General features: G+C 42.1%; 1 protein-coding gene across 3 annotated transcripts in view; it reads right to left on the bottom strand.

Annotated features, from left to right (window-relative positions):
- The window catches only part of TSPAN32 (tetraspanin 32), a 76,691-nt gene that overhangs the window by 25,563 nt on the left and 34,604 nt on the right, over positions 1 to 16,524 (bottom strand). For 2 of the 3 annotated variants that reach the window (XM_074954852.1, XM_074954853.1), the window contains 3 exons: positions 4,834 to 4,935; positions 3,297 to 3,389; positions 385 to 468 (listed from right to left, as the gene is read on the bottom strand). In XM_074954852.1, coding sequence (XP_074810953.1) covers positions 385 to 468; positions 3,297 to 3,389; positions 4,834 to 4,935 — 279 coding nt within the window. The remainder of the gene's footprint in view (positions 1 to 384; positions 469 to 3,296; positions 3,390 to 4,833; positions 4,936 to 16,524) is intronic. The other variant, XM_074954854.1, reaches the window with a different exon arrangement.

The raw sequence follows: 16,524 nt of genomic DNA, 5'->3' as shown, positions 1-16,524 counted from the left end.
ACAAAATGCTTAGACTCAACACCCTAGACAATGGGATTCAAATTCTGAGGAAGCCAATTTCCAGACTTATTCCCCAAGCTCAGCACAGAACCTATGGCTGCCAGGAATTTAGCGAGCTTGTTCCAGCAGAGAACTGGCTGTGATTCCTCAGTCTGACTGGCAGCCCTATTGGATAGCTCCTCCCCTAGTCTCTGTGGTGAATCACATCATCAAGGTTATTTCCTTTGCTACTGAACTCCAGGCTGCTGGCTTATCACCGCCAGATCCAGAAACCTGTCTCCTGCACGCAAGGTTTTCAATGTGACCTGCCCTCTCAAGCCACTGAACTGTCCCTGCCTCAGCTTGTTCAGAAAATTAGGGTACCAAAGGACGGAAGGTAGCTACCATGAAGCAGATTGTGATGATCAGTAGCACAGAGACGAAGTCCATATGTTTTTTTAGGAAGTCTTGGATCTCTTGGAGGCAATCCTGAAATGACAGAGATATTCCATGAAAGCACAGTGACAACTTGGAGGAGTTCACCTCTTTTATCCCTGCAGAGGCTTCCCCATCTCTCTTTGCTTGACAGTGTTTATCATCATCATCCCTCACAGCAGAAGCAGCTTCCAAGCCCTGTCTCTTACAGACCCTGTATCGTAGAGACAGCCTCTGTCTAAACAACAAGAATCAGAGTTAGGTTTGCTCTATCCTGCTTTCCTCCTCCTCAACCAGCAGAGAGCTGCAGCTATAGTGCAAATCCTCTTTCTTGACTTTACCTGTCACTGTATGCGGCATGAATTCTGGCACCAGTGCTCTGCTGCAGATTGTGTTATACTTTGAGACATGGAGCCTTGGCTTGGTAGTGAATGGGGGTCTATGTCTCCCTAGTTCTGTTGCCCTACTGTGCTCTCCACAGTCAGTTCCTATAGTACACCTGCCGTTGCAGTGATATTTTTGGAACTGCACCAGGTAAAATATATTTCAAGATTTCTGGGGAGTGTGTGTGCGTGTGTGAGTGAGTGAGAGAATTTTGGAAAGGGGGGAAGAAAAAGGAAGATGGAATGGAGGCATGTGAAATGCACAATAATGTTTGTCGCAGGTCTTCTGACATGCTGTGCTTTAAGTCTGCAATGCGATGCTAGTAAAGGGCTCGATCCTGCAAGATGCTGAGCACTCTGGCTGGAACTAGCAAAGCACTTAAGCTCATGCTTAATTTTAAGCATATAAACAGTCCTACTGAAGTCTGTGTGTGAGTGTGAGTGTGAGTGAGAGACAGACAGACAGAGGGACAGACGATTCATATGCTTAAGGTTAAGCACTTGCTTAAATGCTTTGCTGGATCAGGCCAGAGTACTCAGAACCTTGCAGAATTGAACCCAAAGATAAAATGAGCAGCAGCTGCTATGACACAAGATCACTTCCTCCATTCCCATACATTCTACAGAATGCATCACTGCAGTTTATCTCCCTTTACCATCAGCAGGAGGGAATTCAAAGCATAAATAGCCACGTAAGCACCCTGCTCCTGCACTACCACACAGCAGACACATTTCTTCCCCTCACTTCTTTTCCTATAGCTGTATTATTACCAGTTGCAGTCTGTTTTGAAAGTTACACTTCAGAATTCAGTTTTCAAAAGGCAGATATACCAGAAAGGTTGCTATCCCATAATACCCTGAATCATCATGAAATTGTCCCAGGTCCTGCAAACTGACAAGCAGGATAATTAAAAGTTCTGAATTTATACAGTATGTGTTAGGACATTGCACTTATGACAGGTTTCAGAGTAACAGCCGTGTTAGTCTGTATTCGCAAAAAGAAAAGGGAGCTTATGCTCAAATAAATTGGTTAGTCTCTAAGGTGCCACAAGTACTCCTTGACATTGCACTAATACATCATGTCTTTGCAGAACCATAACAACACAATCATTTTGTCTCCTAGGACAAATACACATATTAAGACGGCAACTTTCATTAGTACAACCGGTCAAATAGAGAACAAAATTACACAGCCCAGGCAAATCTATTGAGAAAAATCCAAGTTACAGTCTCGCAGCCGAGATCATCTGGTATTGGTTCTGTTTATTTGCTTTCTCAAAAAAACTGAAGAGCTTACTGAAAAGTGGTTTAGGCCCTTGAATGGAAAAAAACCCAGGTTTCTGAGTTCCTAGAAGCTGGGTATTTCACAGTGAATTCTTAGTAATTCTCTAATACCCTGGAAAAGGGCAGTATGTATAATTTACACATGAAAATCTGCATGCTCAGCTTGTTGCTATCAGCAAGCAAAGTACCTCCAACTTCATAATTTAACTGCAAATAGAGATGCCTGATTGGACCGATGGGCATCTGACATCACACAGAAGCATGACATCATGTGTCCACTGCAAAGTCAGAGGACAAGAAAAGAAGCATCTGAGAAATGACAAATTGAAGAGATCCGGCATTTTCAAGGCTCTCTAGAGCGGCAAACATCAAACCGGGCAAAGGAACAGCTACAGAATTGTATCTGTGGCTCAGGGAACCACCGATCTACTGCAGTTTCTCCTAGCTACTGTTTTCAGTCAGCAAGACGCCAGTTTGTATTTCTAATTAAAAAAAAAAATCAATGCCCTTCTTCTAATGGATACATGTGAGGAGGTGTCTCTTGGCAGCCAGTAAGTAGAAGTAGGTGTGATGGCAAGGGACGTGGGCAGTAATCCTTCCTCATTTTATCCCTCAAAAGATCATCATTTCTCTCCTCCCACCCGGAGTTTCCCTTCAATAGTAGGCAAAAATGCAAGTGAAAATATGGCTCAGAAAGTTCCAGATAGACACAGTCAATGGTGCAATGGAAATGGAGGTCGCTGGTGAGAGCAAGGGGGGAACTGGCTTTGAGCTGGGAGCCTGGAGCGTAGGTGAGACGGAAGAAGGTCTTGTCAGTATCTCCATGGAAAGAGTTTGGGAATAATGATCATACTGCTGCTGCACTGGCCCAAAGGGCTATTGGTTGCTGTTTAGACAAAAGACTCAAGTTAATGGTCTGTTGATGGAGAAGCCAGTCAATCCAGTTATCCAGAGGGAAGGAAACAACATGGGAGCCGCAGCAGTTGTAGGGCTGGATTGGGGTTGAAAATGCTGACCAAGGTAAAGAGTGAGACCCAAATTCACTGCTTCTCTGCACCACATGTAGTCATTTAGGTCTTGTCTAGACTGGGACAAAAGGTGCTTTCCCCCCACACTCGAGTTAGGTCAGTTGAGCTAGTTTAAGTAGTAGCTGAAAAGCTAATGGGTCATCCTTGACATCTGACAGTACAAATGGCTCCTGGATGATTCCCTTACCGCTCTGGCTGTGCCCATAGGTTCTGATGGACATGTCTCCTTTTCAATGCCTCCTGTTTCTCCAAAGGGTGACTGCTTTCCACAGCACAGAAACTGAAACAAAAGAAACAAAAACTACATCACTGCCTGGGTTCCTCTTCCCTTACCAACCTTCTCTCTGGCAGACTGCTGCAGGATGAGTTGCATCTGGGGGAGATGAACATTTTTCTCTGTCTTCCTTACTCTGGGCCAGGATTTCATGACCCCCTGGTTGCAGAGGGCAAGTAGCATTATAAATATATCATTTTAGCAGTTAAGAACATAGGTTAAAACGTCTTTAAGGCCTGATCCATTCCCCATTAAACCTGTGGGAGTCTTTACATTGACTACCATCGGCTTTGTATTAGGCCCTAAATTGTCCATTCACAGAGCCATAAATTAATTTGCCATTCCCTCTGCTGAGAAATCAGGACAGAAAATACAGAGCTAGAGGGAGGAGTCCAGAAACAAATAAGCAGTGCTGACCTTCCCCTCTAGTCCCACAGCATGACATTAGATCACTATCCAAACAGACCTGGCTGTGCAAGGATACGGCATTTCCTTTACTCAGCTGTCTAGAGAGGACTCCTGTGTTTCTCTCCATAAGAAACAGTCTCTCTGCCACTGTGTTATCTCATCTTGCACACATTAAGCAAAGCAATCCCTAGGCTCTGTGCAATCACATTAATCTACCTACTGCACCACAGAATTGGGATGATAGCTCTCCTTTATACCTACACACTGCACTGCTAGGTCAGGATTCCTCAGAGCTGTGTGGCTTGCTTTGTCACGTTAGCGGCTTAAAACTTTGAAAAATAAAAACAAAACAAAAAACCAGACATTGTTTGGCCCTGATGCTTCCACAGTGGGAAATTTACCTTCAGCTGGCCATATTGTTGAAGTTGTGCCTTCAGTCATATTTACATTCTGGAGCACCCCTAGGCTATTAATTCTGGAATGGCAACAACAACGTTGGAGGCGGGCTCCTACCTTTCAGGGACATGGGCTACTATGCAGCCACCATTAAGGAACCGGCATGGAATGGCAAAGGGACTACACGGTGTGTGGTGTGAAATGCTCTCTCAGGGAGGTGAGATCGCCTCTTGGTATTTGGGTGAAAGTGATGCTCAGAAACCTGGGTCTCCTCAGTGAGAACTGGGTGGGGGTGGCGGGTGAAGGGGGGGGAAATGTCATAATCACTGCACGATGATTGGAAGTCTTTTAATATTTGTAGTACATCATTATCTATAGTCCTATGCAAGTCCTACTAACCCTTTCATCCTGCTGCTAATTCAGCCAGCCAAACCTGGCAGTGCCAAGCTCAGAAAAGAAAAGAAATGGCCACAGGAGAACTGAGCAGGAGCTCTGTGACCTAAGGAACAAAAAACCACTATGGTGTTTGGGAAGTACAGACAATAGAAGAATATAGGCTTGATCCAAAGCTAACTGAAGCCAATGTAAAGACACCCTGGAACAAGATCTCCTGAGCCTGGATATACCAAGACTGGAAGTAACTTACTGTTTCATGGATGGTAGCTAGTTCCTGCCTCCTGAAGCTGGACAGGTTCCTCCTCACTTCCTCGTACACAGAATCATACACATCCATCATGGCATCTTCTACCTACAAAAAAGACATGTCTGGTCAGACCCCTATCCTGGACAAGTCACCTCCATTTTGCTAGGCACTGTACAAACACAGGAACTCTGCTAGGCAAAGTGGGTTAGCAAATAAAGCCAGATAGATAGAGGGCTACCTCAGGTCTATTAATGAAACTCAAATATAGACAAGAGGAATTTGAACTGCATTTCTTGTTTTACCAGGAATGAATTTTTCCTACAATTCTAGGGAGGACATTTTTGGAACACCTTCCATGGAGTAGACTGCAGCTGTTTCTGGGATTAGTACTAAGAGGTAAATATTCCGTATAATATATGGCACATTACCTGTTCGGTTTCCATTACTACAATTAATTTTAGTTACCTGACTAACATGGAACATGGGTACTGTAGGAATATTTAATTCCTACATTCCCTTCTATGTGACACCATTAAACCATATGAACAAAGGCCTTTTTGTTTTTATACACCAACATTTTTATACTCGAAGTATTTAACTAGCTCTACTACAAGTCTTTTGACAAAATTATTTCCCCAAAACATTTTGAAAAATGTTCACAATTTTTGACCAGCTCTAAGCTGTTTTGTTTGAGTAAAACAGCCTAATTTACTACCATGTAATCCAGAGAAGGAGGATGGTCCAGTGGTTAAGGCACTTCCCTTCTTTACTCTGACACAGACTTCTTGTGTGACCTTGGACAAGTCACTTAGGGCTAAATCTACACAAGAATGCAATGCCTAACTCCTAGGTACCCTGCCACCCAGTGGAATTCACAGCCTCTAATTGCCTTCTGCAGCATGAGGATAACAGCACTTCTCCAACTCACAGGTGTGTTGTGAGGATAAACACATTAATGATGGTGAGATACTAAAACACTCTGATAATGGGTGCCATATAAGTACCTTAGGTAGATAGTTACACCAGCATAACACAAAAGTAACTCTATTCTAAATCAATGAACTTTCATTGGTGTAAAACCAGAGTAATGCACTGGTGAATCAGGCCCTAACTATTCACTGAAAATATGAAATCTCATAGCTTCAGAAATCTCAACCAACCTTTGTTCAGCTTTCAAAAGAAAAAAAAAATTCTCAAATGCCCTTGGTTCTAGCAGGCAGCTGGTAAAATTCTATTTCTTTCTTTCATTTTCTCTTTTTCTTCCAATATTGATCTGAATGGGTCTGAGACCAAATCTTAGCACTTAGAACAGAAAATTAATCAGTGAGACAGACAGCAAGGGGAAGGGGAGGGAACAAGTGCAGTTGGAGCAAACCCATTTCTCAGCAAGGTTTTACATCAAGTCTTAAGGGTTCTGCTTAGAAAGTTACTTAGAAAAAGACTATGTGTGTTATTCTTTGCAGCTCAGAGATGAAACAGGGATCAATTGAAAGTGTTAGCCAGCCATTACTGTAACATTATTCCACTTTCCATGGCTGTCCCAACTGCAAAGTCTCTACCAGGGGCTTATAACTAAGGAGGAGGGAGGAGAAGCAAAGATGACTTCATTTTGGCCCTAATTCACAGCAGGTATGGATTTCAGGCTTTTGGTACTGTATCAAAATATTTCTCCATAAGTATCAAACAGGGAATAGATATAAAGGGAGTTTGAGACGTCTTTTTGTCGTTACAGGGCCTTTTAAGGAGATTGTTAATTTTGTAGCAATGGCTTCATAGACCTTTGAAAGCGAGAAGTGGTAGAATGAGAGAATTTCATGTGAGCACTGCCACAGAATTCAGAGAGTTGCAGAGGGAATAGCTGGCAATTTGTAGTCCAGTTGGTTGATCCATTGGTTCTAATCCACAGAATACCGCTAATCTCCTTGGGGTGATGGGGCTTTGCTGTTACACTCAACATAATCAATTAACATAACAGGTGTGATTAGAGAGAGACCTAGCAATGCACTAGTAAATGGTCTGATGAAGTTACAAAACTGCCAAATGTAGTAAAACAAGCTGCTCCCAGGAAATTAAAAATTGCCACTTGCACCATGTGACACACATTGTGTCTGCCTGTCAAAGACAGAAAAGTTGAGGGAGGTTGGTCATTTTGTGACTTTGGTATTACTACTTTACAGTACTACCACAGTCCTAAGGATTGACTGGCCTCTCCATCAACAGACCATTAACTTGAGTCTCTTGTCTAAACAGCAACCAGTTGCTCTTCCTAAGCAAACTATATATTAGTCCCAGACATGCTACTCTGGAAAGACTAGATTTCAAACAGTGAGCGTAAAGGAAGAGATCACCCACTGGCAGCCTGACATGAGGCACTAATTAGTGGCTATATCGACTGTCCTTTACCTGGCCTGCCCTCTAATACTGACTTCTACAGCTAGTCAAAACTTTTTGTCTACATTCCCCAAATTTAGTGGCCTTTCAACAAAACAAATCCTCATGAAAAGGTCCTATTTTTGTTGAAAATCAGACATTTTAAAACAAAAATCCTGAAAAAAAACTTCCATTCATTTCCTGACCCACTCTATTAATGTCTTACACTTCTGGAAAAGCCAAAGACGTGAATGAGAGGAGAAGGAAGAGCCATATAAGCCAATTGCTTCTCATGCCATGAAGCGTGTTAACTTTTTCTGAACTTTCCCAAACCAAGTGTTAGACACAGATATAGAACTGGTCTGGGACTATGGTGACCTCTTATTTTTGAAACCTGGACTTTGACTAGCCCTCTGAAGCACATCTCTATGAAATATATTTTTGGGACAGAAAATGTATTTAACTAGATTTGCATAGTCTTGTGTAGGTTTATGGTGCTGTATATGTAATTTGTATTATATACAATAATCATGCTATTTAATATTTATTTATAGTTTAGTAGGTAAGTACTTAATAACTTAGGCCAAGATTATTATTTTTTTTAAAAAAGGAGCCACAAGTGAAACTTCTAAGAGTGGGATTTTCAAAAGGACCTAATGACTTAAGCACTTAACACCCACTGAAACTCAACTTTAGGTTCCGATATTTTGAAAATCTTGGCTTAATTGTTCTGGAAAGATCCTATCCATGTTACTGACCCGGGAACTTCTGAAAAATCCAGAAGTGTTAATATTAAGATCTAGTAAATATTTGGAGACGATACTTTGGGAAGTTGAGTTAGTTCTGAGGCTTCCAGTTTGGGTGGCTGTAGTCAATCATTGCCTCATCCAAAACCCATTAAAGTCAATGGAAAGACTCTTAAATTATTTTTGGATCAGGTTCTAAAGCTGCTAGTTGTTGACCTTAGTGATGAGTCAGTGTATCCTGAACCATCAGTGAGACGAGAAAGCATGAACTGATGCTTAGATTGCACGGATCATTAAAGAACTCCCCAACTCTCTCTGCACCTCAGGTGACAATGGAACAATCTGTGACCAGACCATAGTTATTTTCCAGAAGAGTGGCATTATGCAGGCAGCTCAAAAGTAACATTGACATTCATACACATTCTATACTGGTGATGAACTTTACCCCTAGAGTCCTTTTCAGAATGTCACGCACTCATGCCGCATGCAAACAATTCTAGCATAGAATAAGTGCAGCAGTCCAGATGTTCACAGCTGTTTGTTGCTGAACACATTGTACAGCTGCTGCCACGTTGGCTGGTACATGATGGTCACAGCTGCATAGAGAACGGATTCATTCTTCCTCTAAAGCACCATGTCATGGTTTGTATCGGAGGCACTATATAAACACCAACAAAAAGGAGCTGTGTTAGGGTAGGAGACTGTTTAGTTACAGACTATACCATTACTGGACAAGGGGAAATCAATCACTTGACACCTTGATCCTGTAGCTGAAAAATTTGTTTGCAATTGGTCGTGCAGTTGAGCTTTGAAAAATATCAGTCCTGCGTTGCTGTTCCTATCCAGCTCAAAATGGGATGCAAACTCTTAGATGTGAAACTTCCCCTCTAAGGAAGATATAGTGTAAGAACAAAAATAAAATAAAATAAATAAAATGCGACTCAAAGAAAATGTGAGATTGAGACACCACACCGAAATTCTGTACCCACTGATGTCAATGAGAGTTTACTGATGTAAATGGAGCCAGAGTTTCACCCCTGGATTTTTCTCAAGCAAGGGGCGATGGATGCTGGAGAACTAGTTTGCTTAATTTCCATTGCACTGTTCTCTCTTGATCCCTGGATCTGTGGTAGTGGCACAGTTGCAATGAAGGGCAGTAATTGGTCCATTACATTACCTTAAACTTAATGATTAGCCTCCTTGGGTTTCCCACTCCAGGTGCTGAGAAGTCAAGGCAGTCACTCACAGTTCAGCAAACAGGATGCCTTTTAATGTCCTATTTGAGTGGTTATGTTCATATTGTTAGTAATGTGCTTTAAGAAAAACACAAATGGGCTAACCGCCTTGACACAGACTGGAGCTACCACAAAATGGATTGATCAATTTGGAGAAGAGGTCCCTGGGATGGATTTGTATCAGCCTTTATTCTAAAGGTTTCAAAAAGCACACACATCAGCATAAGTGGGGTCAGGTCACTTTCTAGATTGCTCACTGCAAAGAGGTACATGTTATTGAAACTTTCTGCACTTTCAGACTTGCCATTCTCCAAGATTCCCTCCCATCCCTGTGTCCCTCAGGCCTGATCAGGCTGTCCCAGTGAGCAATATGTTTAAATACAACTGGGCTTTTACTCTGCCTAGAAATTTTAGAGTTTAAGTTCTTTGTCTCATCTAGAGACTAAATCACATCCTTATCTATTACTTTCTCTAAGTCAAAAATTGCACCTTCTCAGTGTTAAGTTAGTTATAAAGCAGGATTTTATCTTTAGGTAAATTTGGAATATATGCATTAGACAAAACTGTCTACCTTCTTGGTTTACCCACCCCGTCATGCCAAAGATTGTCAAGGGAAACTGCCTCTGAACATCAGTATTTAGGCAACCTAAGCAAGTCAACTGAAGGCTTATTGGAAAGGTAATGTGTTTAGAACAGCACCAAGAATGGTTCTAGCCTAAATTTAGCTAACACATTCAGCAAAGATTGTTTAGTAAATAATCTGTTAGCAAACCTGGAATTTGAGGACAGTTACAAGACATTTTATTATCAATTGAATGACCATTTTATTGAAAAAGATGATCTTGCACTTATTTCTATTTCATCTGAAAAGTTGTGCCAAGGCAGAGTTATGGAAGCATTCTGCTACAAAGTGGTTACTTTTTTGGGGGGTCTTTGATATGCCACAACTGAGATCATTCATAGTGGCCTCAACAGATATGCTCATTCCAAGCTCATAGTTGTCTTTAGCACAGGTTTTTTAACCTGCATGTTTATCAGTTTTACTGCATTTTCAAGTCATAAACGGATAACAACTCTATTCCTTCATAATCTGAGTAAGTGAATGATTTTTACAGTTTCATTTGACTCAATCTTTTATCTTTTCTGTTTTTTAAGGTGTAAAGCCATGTGTGTTCATGACACTTTAGAATCCTGGAATCATTAAAAAAAGCCAATTCCCTGCTCCGTGGAGCTTACGATCTAATTACAGTAGATTGAAAACATAACAGAACCTGGTGGGAAGGATGGTAGGGAATTTAAGCAGGAGTTAGTGAAGACAGAAGTAAACAATGGGAGCACTGTAGTCCTGCACTGATCTTTCACTCTGATAAACCCGCATAGTCAGAAATGACAGAAATTACTATTGTCATGCATGATAGGCCATGATGAGAATCTAGGATAATGGATCTTGATCATTCAAGCAGAGCCCTAATTAATAGCGAGGCCATCTGATTTGAAAGACCACCAATGTTTCTGACAGTGCTTAAAAGAAGGAAGTAGACAAAGCCCCTTTTGCGATTTCCAGAACTCTGGGGCTACCTGAGGCCCACACAAGAATCATAGCTTCAAGCTCATTGGAAAGTCCCTGCTCCACCTCTGTGAGCAGACTTGTTTATAAATTACAGCAGCAGTACAGTTAAACACAAGTTTCCTTGTTTATGAACAGCAGATAACAGACCAGAATGTCATTTAACTAGCCAGCAAAGGATCACCCCAGTGGAAGGGGACTTATCTCTGGCATGGACAGAGTTGGCTTCTCCACCCCTCCAGAGGATATGTGAGAGCCCAGCAGCAGGGCCAGGGGTCTGGTAGAGCAGTTACACTATGTCAGTCCTCAGCTGCAGTAAGTTAAAGCAGCCTGGGGATCAGGCAGCCTTAACTGATCGACCCCAGACAAAATCTGTGGAGGAAGCTTTCTCTTTGGAAGGTTTTATATTTATTCAGTCCTAGGCTTTTGTACATAGTATCACGAGTGTAGTTCATTTTCAACCGTATGGAAACACAACAGGAATTCTTTATATATGGGGTCTTGAGAATTACCACATTGTTAATCTATGTATCTATCCAGGCATCTAGATTAGGCTAGAAGTATTGAAAATGTTGGTTGAAAGACTTGGTCCGACTCCCATTCAAGTCACTGGAAAAACTCCTATTGTCCGGAGTGGACAGGGCATTAGGAGTCCGTCAGTGGAAGGCTGTAGGAAAATAAATAAGGGTGCTCTATTTAAGGAATTGTTCTTTTTTTCCCCAGGCTCTTGTGCTCTCACGTATAGCAGGCAAGAAAAGATCTTCCAAAAGCTGGGGCTGGGAGGGCGAGAAGAAAGCAGGGAAGGCAGGGAACGGGGAGCACAAAGCGAAGTGAGACAAGAAGCAGGGAGCGGGAAGCAGAATGGTGCGGGAGAGAAAGGTAGGAATAAGAGACAGTGAGATGGAAGTGGACAATAAGAGGAGTGGGTGGAGCAGAAGCAAGGAATTGGAAAGCGCAGCTGAGGAAGGAGGAAAAGGACTGATCTATAAGCCTGATTCAAAGCCCATTGAAGCCACTGGAATGACTCCTACTGACTTCAGTGGGCCATAGATCAGGCTCCCGGTTGCTTTTAAAGAGTTCACGCCTCTCCCATTGGTGTGAATAGGTTCTTGCTTTAGAGTTTTGAATGTCTTGGTGCAATTTTCTATTCTATTAATAGCCTGTCAATTCCTCCCTTTAGCTCTCCTCAACAGCAGTCAATAGCAGCAGCAGTAGCAATCTGGTCAGCACGACACGCCGTGTGAAAGGCTGCAGAAGTCAGTAAGATGTTGTTTTTCCCAGGTTGCCCTGCAATCAATGGAGCCAGCTGATAGGAAGACGAGGGGATCCACTGGTTCCATTATCAAAAACAAATGAGAAACATTAAATAATTTAAAAAACCCACCTTTTGGCACATGCCACCACTAATGGGACCACAAAGGGGAACGGGCTAGATGGTGTTCAATCTGCAACAATGGTTTTGGGACTGTCAAAGAGGCATCCCATTAAAGAAGGCCCTCAGCTCACCTTCTCTTACACCTACCTTTCTCTCTTGTAACTATACATTGCTTTTTCCAAGAGGTTCCTGCACAAAACTATTAAACCTTCTGCAGGAAAATAAGCAGCAGCCAATTTAACTGTTCACCTTTTTGCCGTCCGTGCCATTTCTGTTGTAGTCTCCCCACATCCCCTCCTTCCAAAAAAATGTGCACTGCTCCACCAGTTGATACAACTGGAACAACCTAGCTGTCCTAAGTGCTTAAGCAGACACCAACCTCCATGATATAGTTACCCGCATCACTTTCCAGCTGAGACACACAGCTCCATTTTCTGAATGGCGCTGTTTAAGAACACTACTTGGAATTAAACATCTAGGAAATCACACATGGCTTCTACTCTCACATACTCCTCTTGCCTTCCACTGAGGGAAGAGAGACTTTGCACAGCACACGATTTTTAACCGTTATTGAACATATCCCGTCCCCACCTCTTATGCCTACTAGATGGCAGTGACATAACCATGGGTGTGGCTATAATATACAGTACTAGGCAGCAGGGAGATGAAAGGTGCATTATATTTCAGGCCCAATCTTGCAATGCTCACCATGCAGGAAGATCCCAGAACCCTACCCAAAGTCCCAGTGGCTTCTGTGGAAGCCAAAAATAAAGTTGAAGCAGAAGGAAAAACATTTGAAGATTGAGTAGTGGAAGAATGTTCTTCAGCCACAAGCTTCAGACGCAGCTTGAGCTCTTCAAAAACTGCTAAATAAAAAATAAATTAATACACACCTTTTTTGAATATTTAATCAACATTTTTTTTAAACTTGAAAATATTCATTGAAATCTTGAAACAAAAAATTTACAAAAATTTCACCAGTTATAGAGCTGGTTGAAAAAAAATCCAGCAACATTTTTGCAAAAATAAAATTCTGAAGTTTCTCAAAAATGTCAATGAAATTCTCTAAAAAACATTCAGCCCACATCTGAAATAGCTGAGAAAGAGGTAATGCCCCAAAGTATTTGAATGCAAAAATCCGGTCTAGTGACAGAAGATATGGACGATGCCCAGGAATGCAGCAGAGAAAGGCACTATGCTTCTCAAAAATATAGTACAGTATTCTACACTCTGACAGGGGAGATTCAACCTTCATAGTAGCTGGACCAAGAGTATAAATTCCCCTGCCAGAAGGAATCAGAGCAAACCCAAAACCTTGCTACATTCAGAGCTAAATGTAAAACCCACGTCTTGATGAATATAAGGGAACATGCTTAACTTTGAGAATATGCTTAAGTGCTGTCCTGAATGGGATTGTTTTCCTAATCTGAGCCTTTAAATAGGAATTATAAGAGAGTTCACAGATAATTCAAAGCTACTTCAGTCCCAGCATGTATTCCTGCAAGGAACATTATTTTGTGCATGCAAATCTCGGTTTTACATTTTTGATACACCTGTTGTTGCATCTTCCTTTGAAAATTTGATCTTTACACTTGAAGTTTTGGCTAAAACAAGGCTAATTTCAATCCAGTATGAACTGAAGAGGGAACCAATGGCTTTGCTCTTTTCCAATTAGAACATTTTTGATCAAAAGCCCCAAATTTAGGAAATTATTTGCAAAATTTATATATAATTGTTAATTTTGCCTTTGCTCTGACATTTGAAATGCTAGGATTTTGCTGTCCTAAAGCTTCAGTCTTAAATATGCCACCCTGCTTAATAACAAAGTAATCAGCTGCTGATCTATTATGAGATGCCTTTAATTGGATTCTGCCCTTTAGAAAAGCTGAGTGGTCCCCCAGGCTACAAAGGAGGATACAGTAGGCAGAGGGAGTTGGGGAGTGAATGGCAGGCTGACAGATTAACAGATGGCTGTTAGCTGATTGCAATATTCCTGAGGACAGACATCAAGGTGGCTTATAAATCTTATAAATGGAGGGGAGGACAATCTTACATTATTGGCTATAAGTCCTGGAGCGTAAAAGGTTCAGCATCTCTTGTCATCATGTAGTGAAAAGGAAGATCACAGGCATTTGTGTGCAAATTCCTGTGAAAAATCTTGTGTGTACTACATCCACCGCTCTATAAAAGCTAACCTATTAATTTATCCCCTAGATATGCAAAATACAGTACAGAATGAAGTGGTCTAATCTTTTCACCTACCTGAAGGCACTTGGGAAAACTGTTACCTATGAAAACACTTAGCAACTTATTAAATAGAGGTCTTGATTTAAACAATGAAAGGAGTTTGACACATAAAGAGAGGAGGTTCATATTCAAGCAACACACTGATCCAAAGAAAACCAGGAGACATGTTAAAATAGGCCTTTGGGACTCAAAGATTTTGATCACAGGCCCCTGGAATTTTGGGATGATGTAAGGGTTAATGTTAATCTTAGCTTCCATTTAATGAAAGCCAAGTCCAGCTCTTCTTCTGCAGAGAGCACCTTCAAATTATACACTGATGGATTGTGGCAGGAGCTGGTAATGGAAGAATCTCTTGAAAAGTATTGGCTATTCATGGCACATGCTGCAGTCACTCAGGGCCAATCTACAAGAGTTGCTAAGTCCCTGGCAGAAGTTCCTTAATTATGCCGTGAATGATTTAATACTTGGGCTTCTGCAGATTATACTGCGTGGCCAATAGGAATTCCCTCCTAGCTACCAGCTAGCTCCTAACTGTCAGTGTGGCCTCTGGCCACAAGAAGTCACATCTCAGTGAGGAGCTAGTTCAGATCCTGGTGCAGTGGAGGCGGGTGAGGGGATTTGGGGGAGTAGGTGCAGAGAGAGAGAGAATGCTGCCTTCCTTACCATCAGTGGCATCAGCTCTCCTGTAGTGAGAGAGAGGAGGTAACGTAGGCAGAAAAAGAGGAAGGAAGGACTTGGCCCCCTTCTCCCAGGAACAGTGGGTTCTCTCAGGAGGTGGGAGTTAGAAGAAAGGTTAGCCTCACAAAGGGAGGAGGATGAGCACACACAGCAATAGCTGGCTTTTGGTGGGGAAGAGAAAGAGGTGGGTGAGGGGAGAAACAGGAACCTAGAGTGGAGAGAATGGAAAAATGGGAGGATAGAGAGAAAATAAGAGAGGAGAGCAAGAGGTGGGTGAAAAGGAGCTAATGGGGAAGAGACAAAGAATGAGAGGAAAGATGCTGCTTTTCTAAAAAAGAAGAAGAGGACAGATGACAGGAGGCGGAAAAGTGGGAAGAGAGAAAATAATCTGGAGAGGGAGAAAATGAAAATAAAAAAAACAAGGAGAAAGAATTGGAAGATGGGAGCGGGGGGAACAAATGACCAAAACAACTTTTAAGTTGGAAAACTCTCTTTGTTTCCCTATATTATATTGTAATTCCCTGGCACACATCCCCGCCCCACTCCCTCCCTAGCCTTGAGAGAAAAGAATGGGATTGTTATTCTGAGTGCTTGTTATGCTAATATCACTAACTACTCTAGATTCTGTGATGAAACAATAGGAGAGAAAAGAAAAGTTCTAAGGATCACCAGAATGCCCACCCACCCACCAAACCTCAAAAGCTTGTCTCTCTCAGGGCATGTCTTCACTAGCAATGTGGCTGTGTAGTCATGGCACCAGCGCTGGGAGAGAGCTCTCCCAGTGCTGTAAAAAAACCACCCCCACAAGGTTTTTTTTCACACCCCTGAGCGAGAAAGTTTCAGCGCTGTAAAGTGGTAGTGTAGACAAGGCCTCACCCACAGAAGTTAGTCCAATAAAAGATATTACCCATCCTCACCCACCTTGTCTCACGAGACCCGATAACACATGGGGGTTCTAGAGTCAACAGGAGAATTGTGCACTGGAAAATGACATCAGATGCTGGCCACTATGCAGGCAGAGACCTTGATATGAACAGCTGGACTTCCCTTCTATGGCCAGCTTTTATGGCGGTCTCAAGTCCCTTCCCTACCACCACTATTTTAACCTAAAACCAGTCAGGTAAGTTTAGGGGTGTGGGTCAAAAATCTCATGCTGCTGGCTCTCCCAAAAGCCTTAAATCCAACTCTGGGACTGTGTAAGTGGCTAGAAAAGTGTAATGAGCAAACATGGTGTGATGTGGGGTCTTTACAGTCACTGGAAACCAGCACAGCCATATAGCAAGTTTCCTCTGAACTTCCAGGCTTTCAAGTGAAGATACAGGGTAGTGAGTTCTGAAAAAACTGGAAATTATCAAGCCGACTTCCCAAGAACACAGTATCAGCATTGAATAGCCAGCATCAACGGAAGTGTAATAATATGCATGTACACAAATACAGACCCCCCCCCCTCCACAGACAGTACCACAGATACATACT

Source organism: Natator depressus, chromosome 6 (genome assembly GCF_965152275.1).
Source record: "Natator depressus isolate rNatDep1 chromosome 6, rNatDep2.hap1, whole genome shotgun sequence".
Taxonomy (NCBI): domain Eukaryota; kingdom Metazoa; phylum Chordata; order Testudines; family Cheloniidae; genus Natator; species Natator depressus.
The sequence above is the reverse complement of the archived record's forward strand: the minus strand, read 5'-3'. Positions and strand labels throughout refer to the sequence as shown.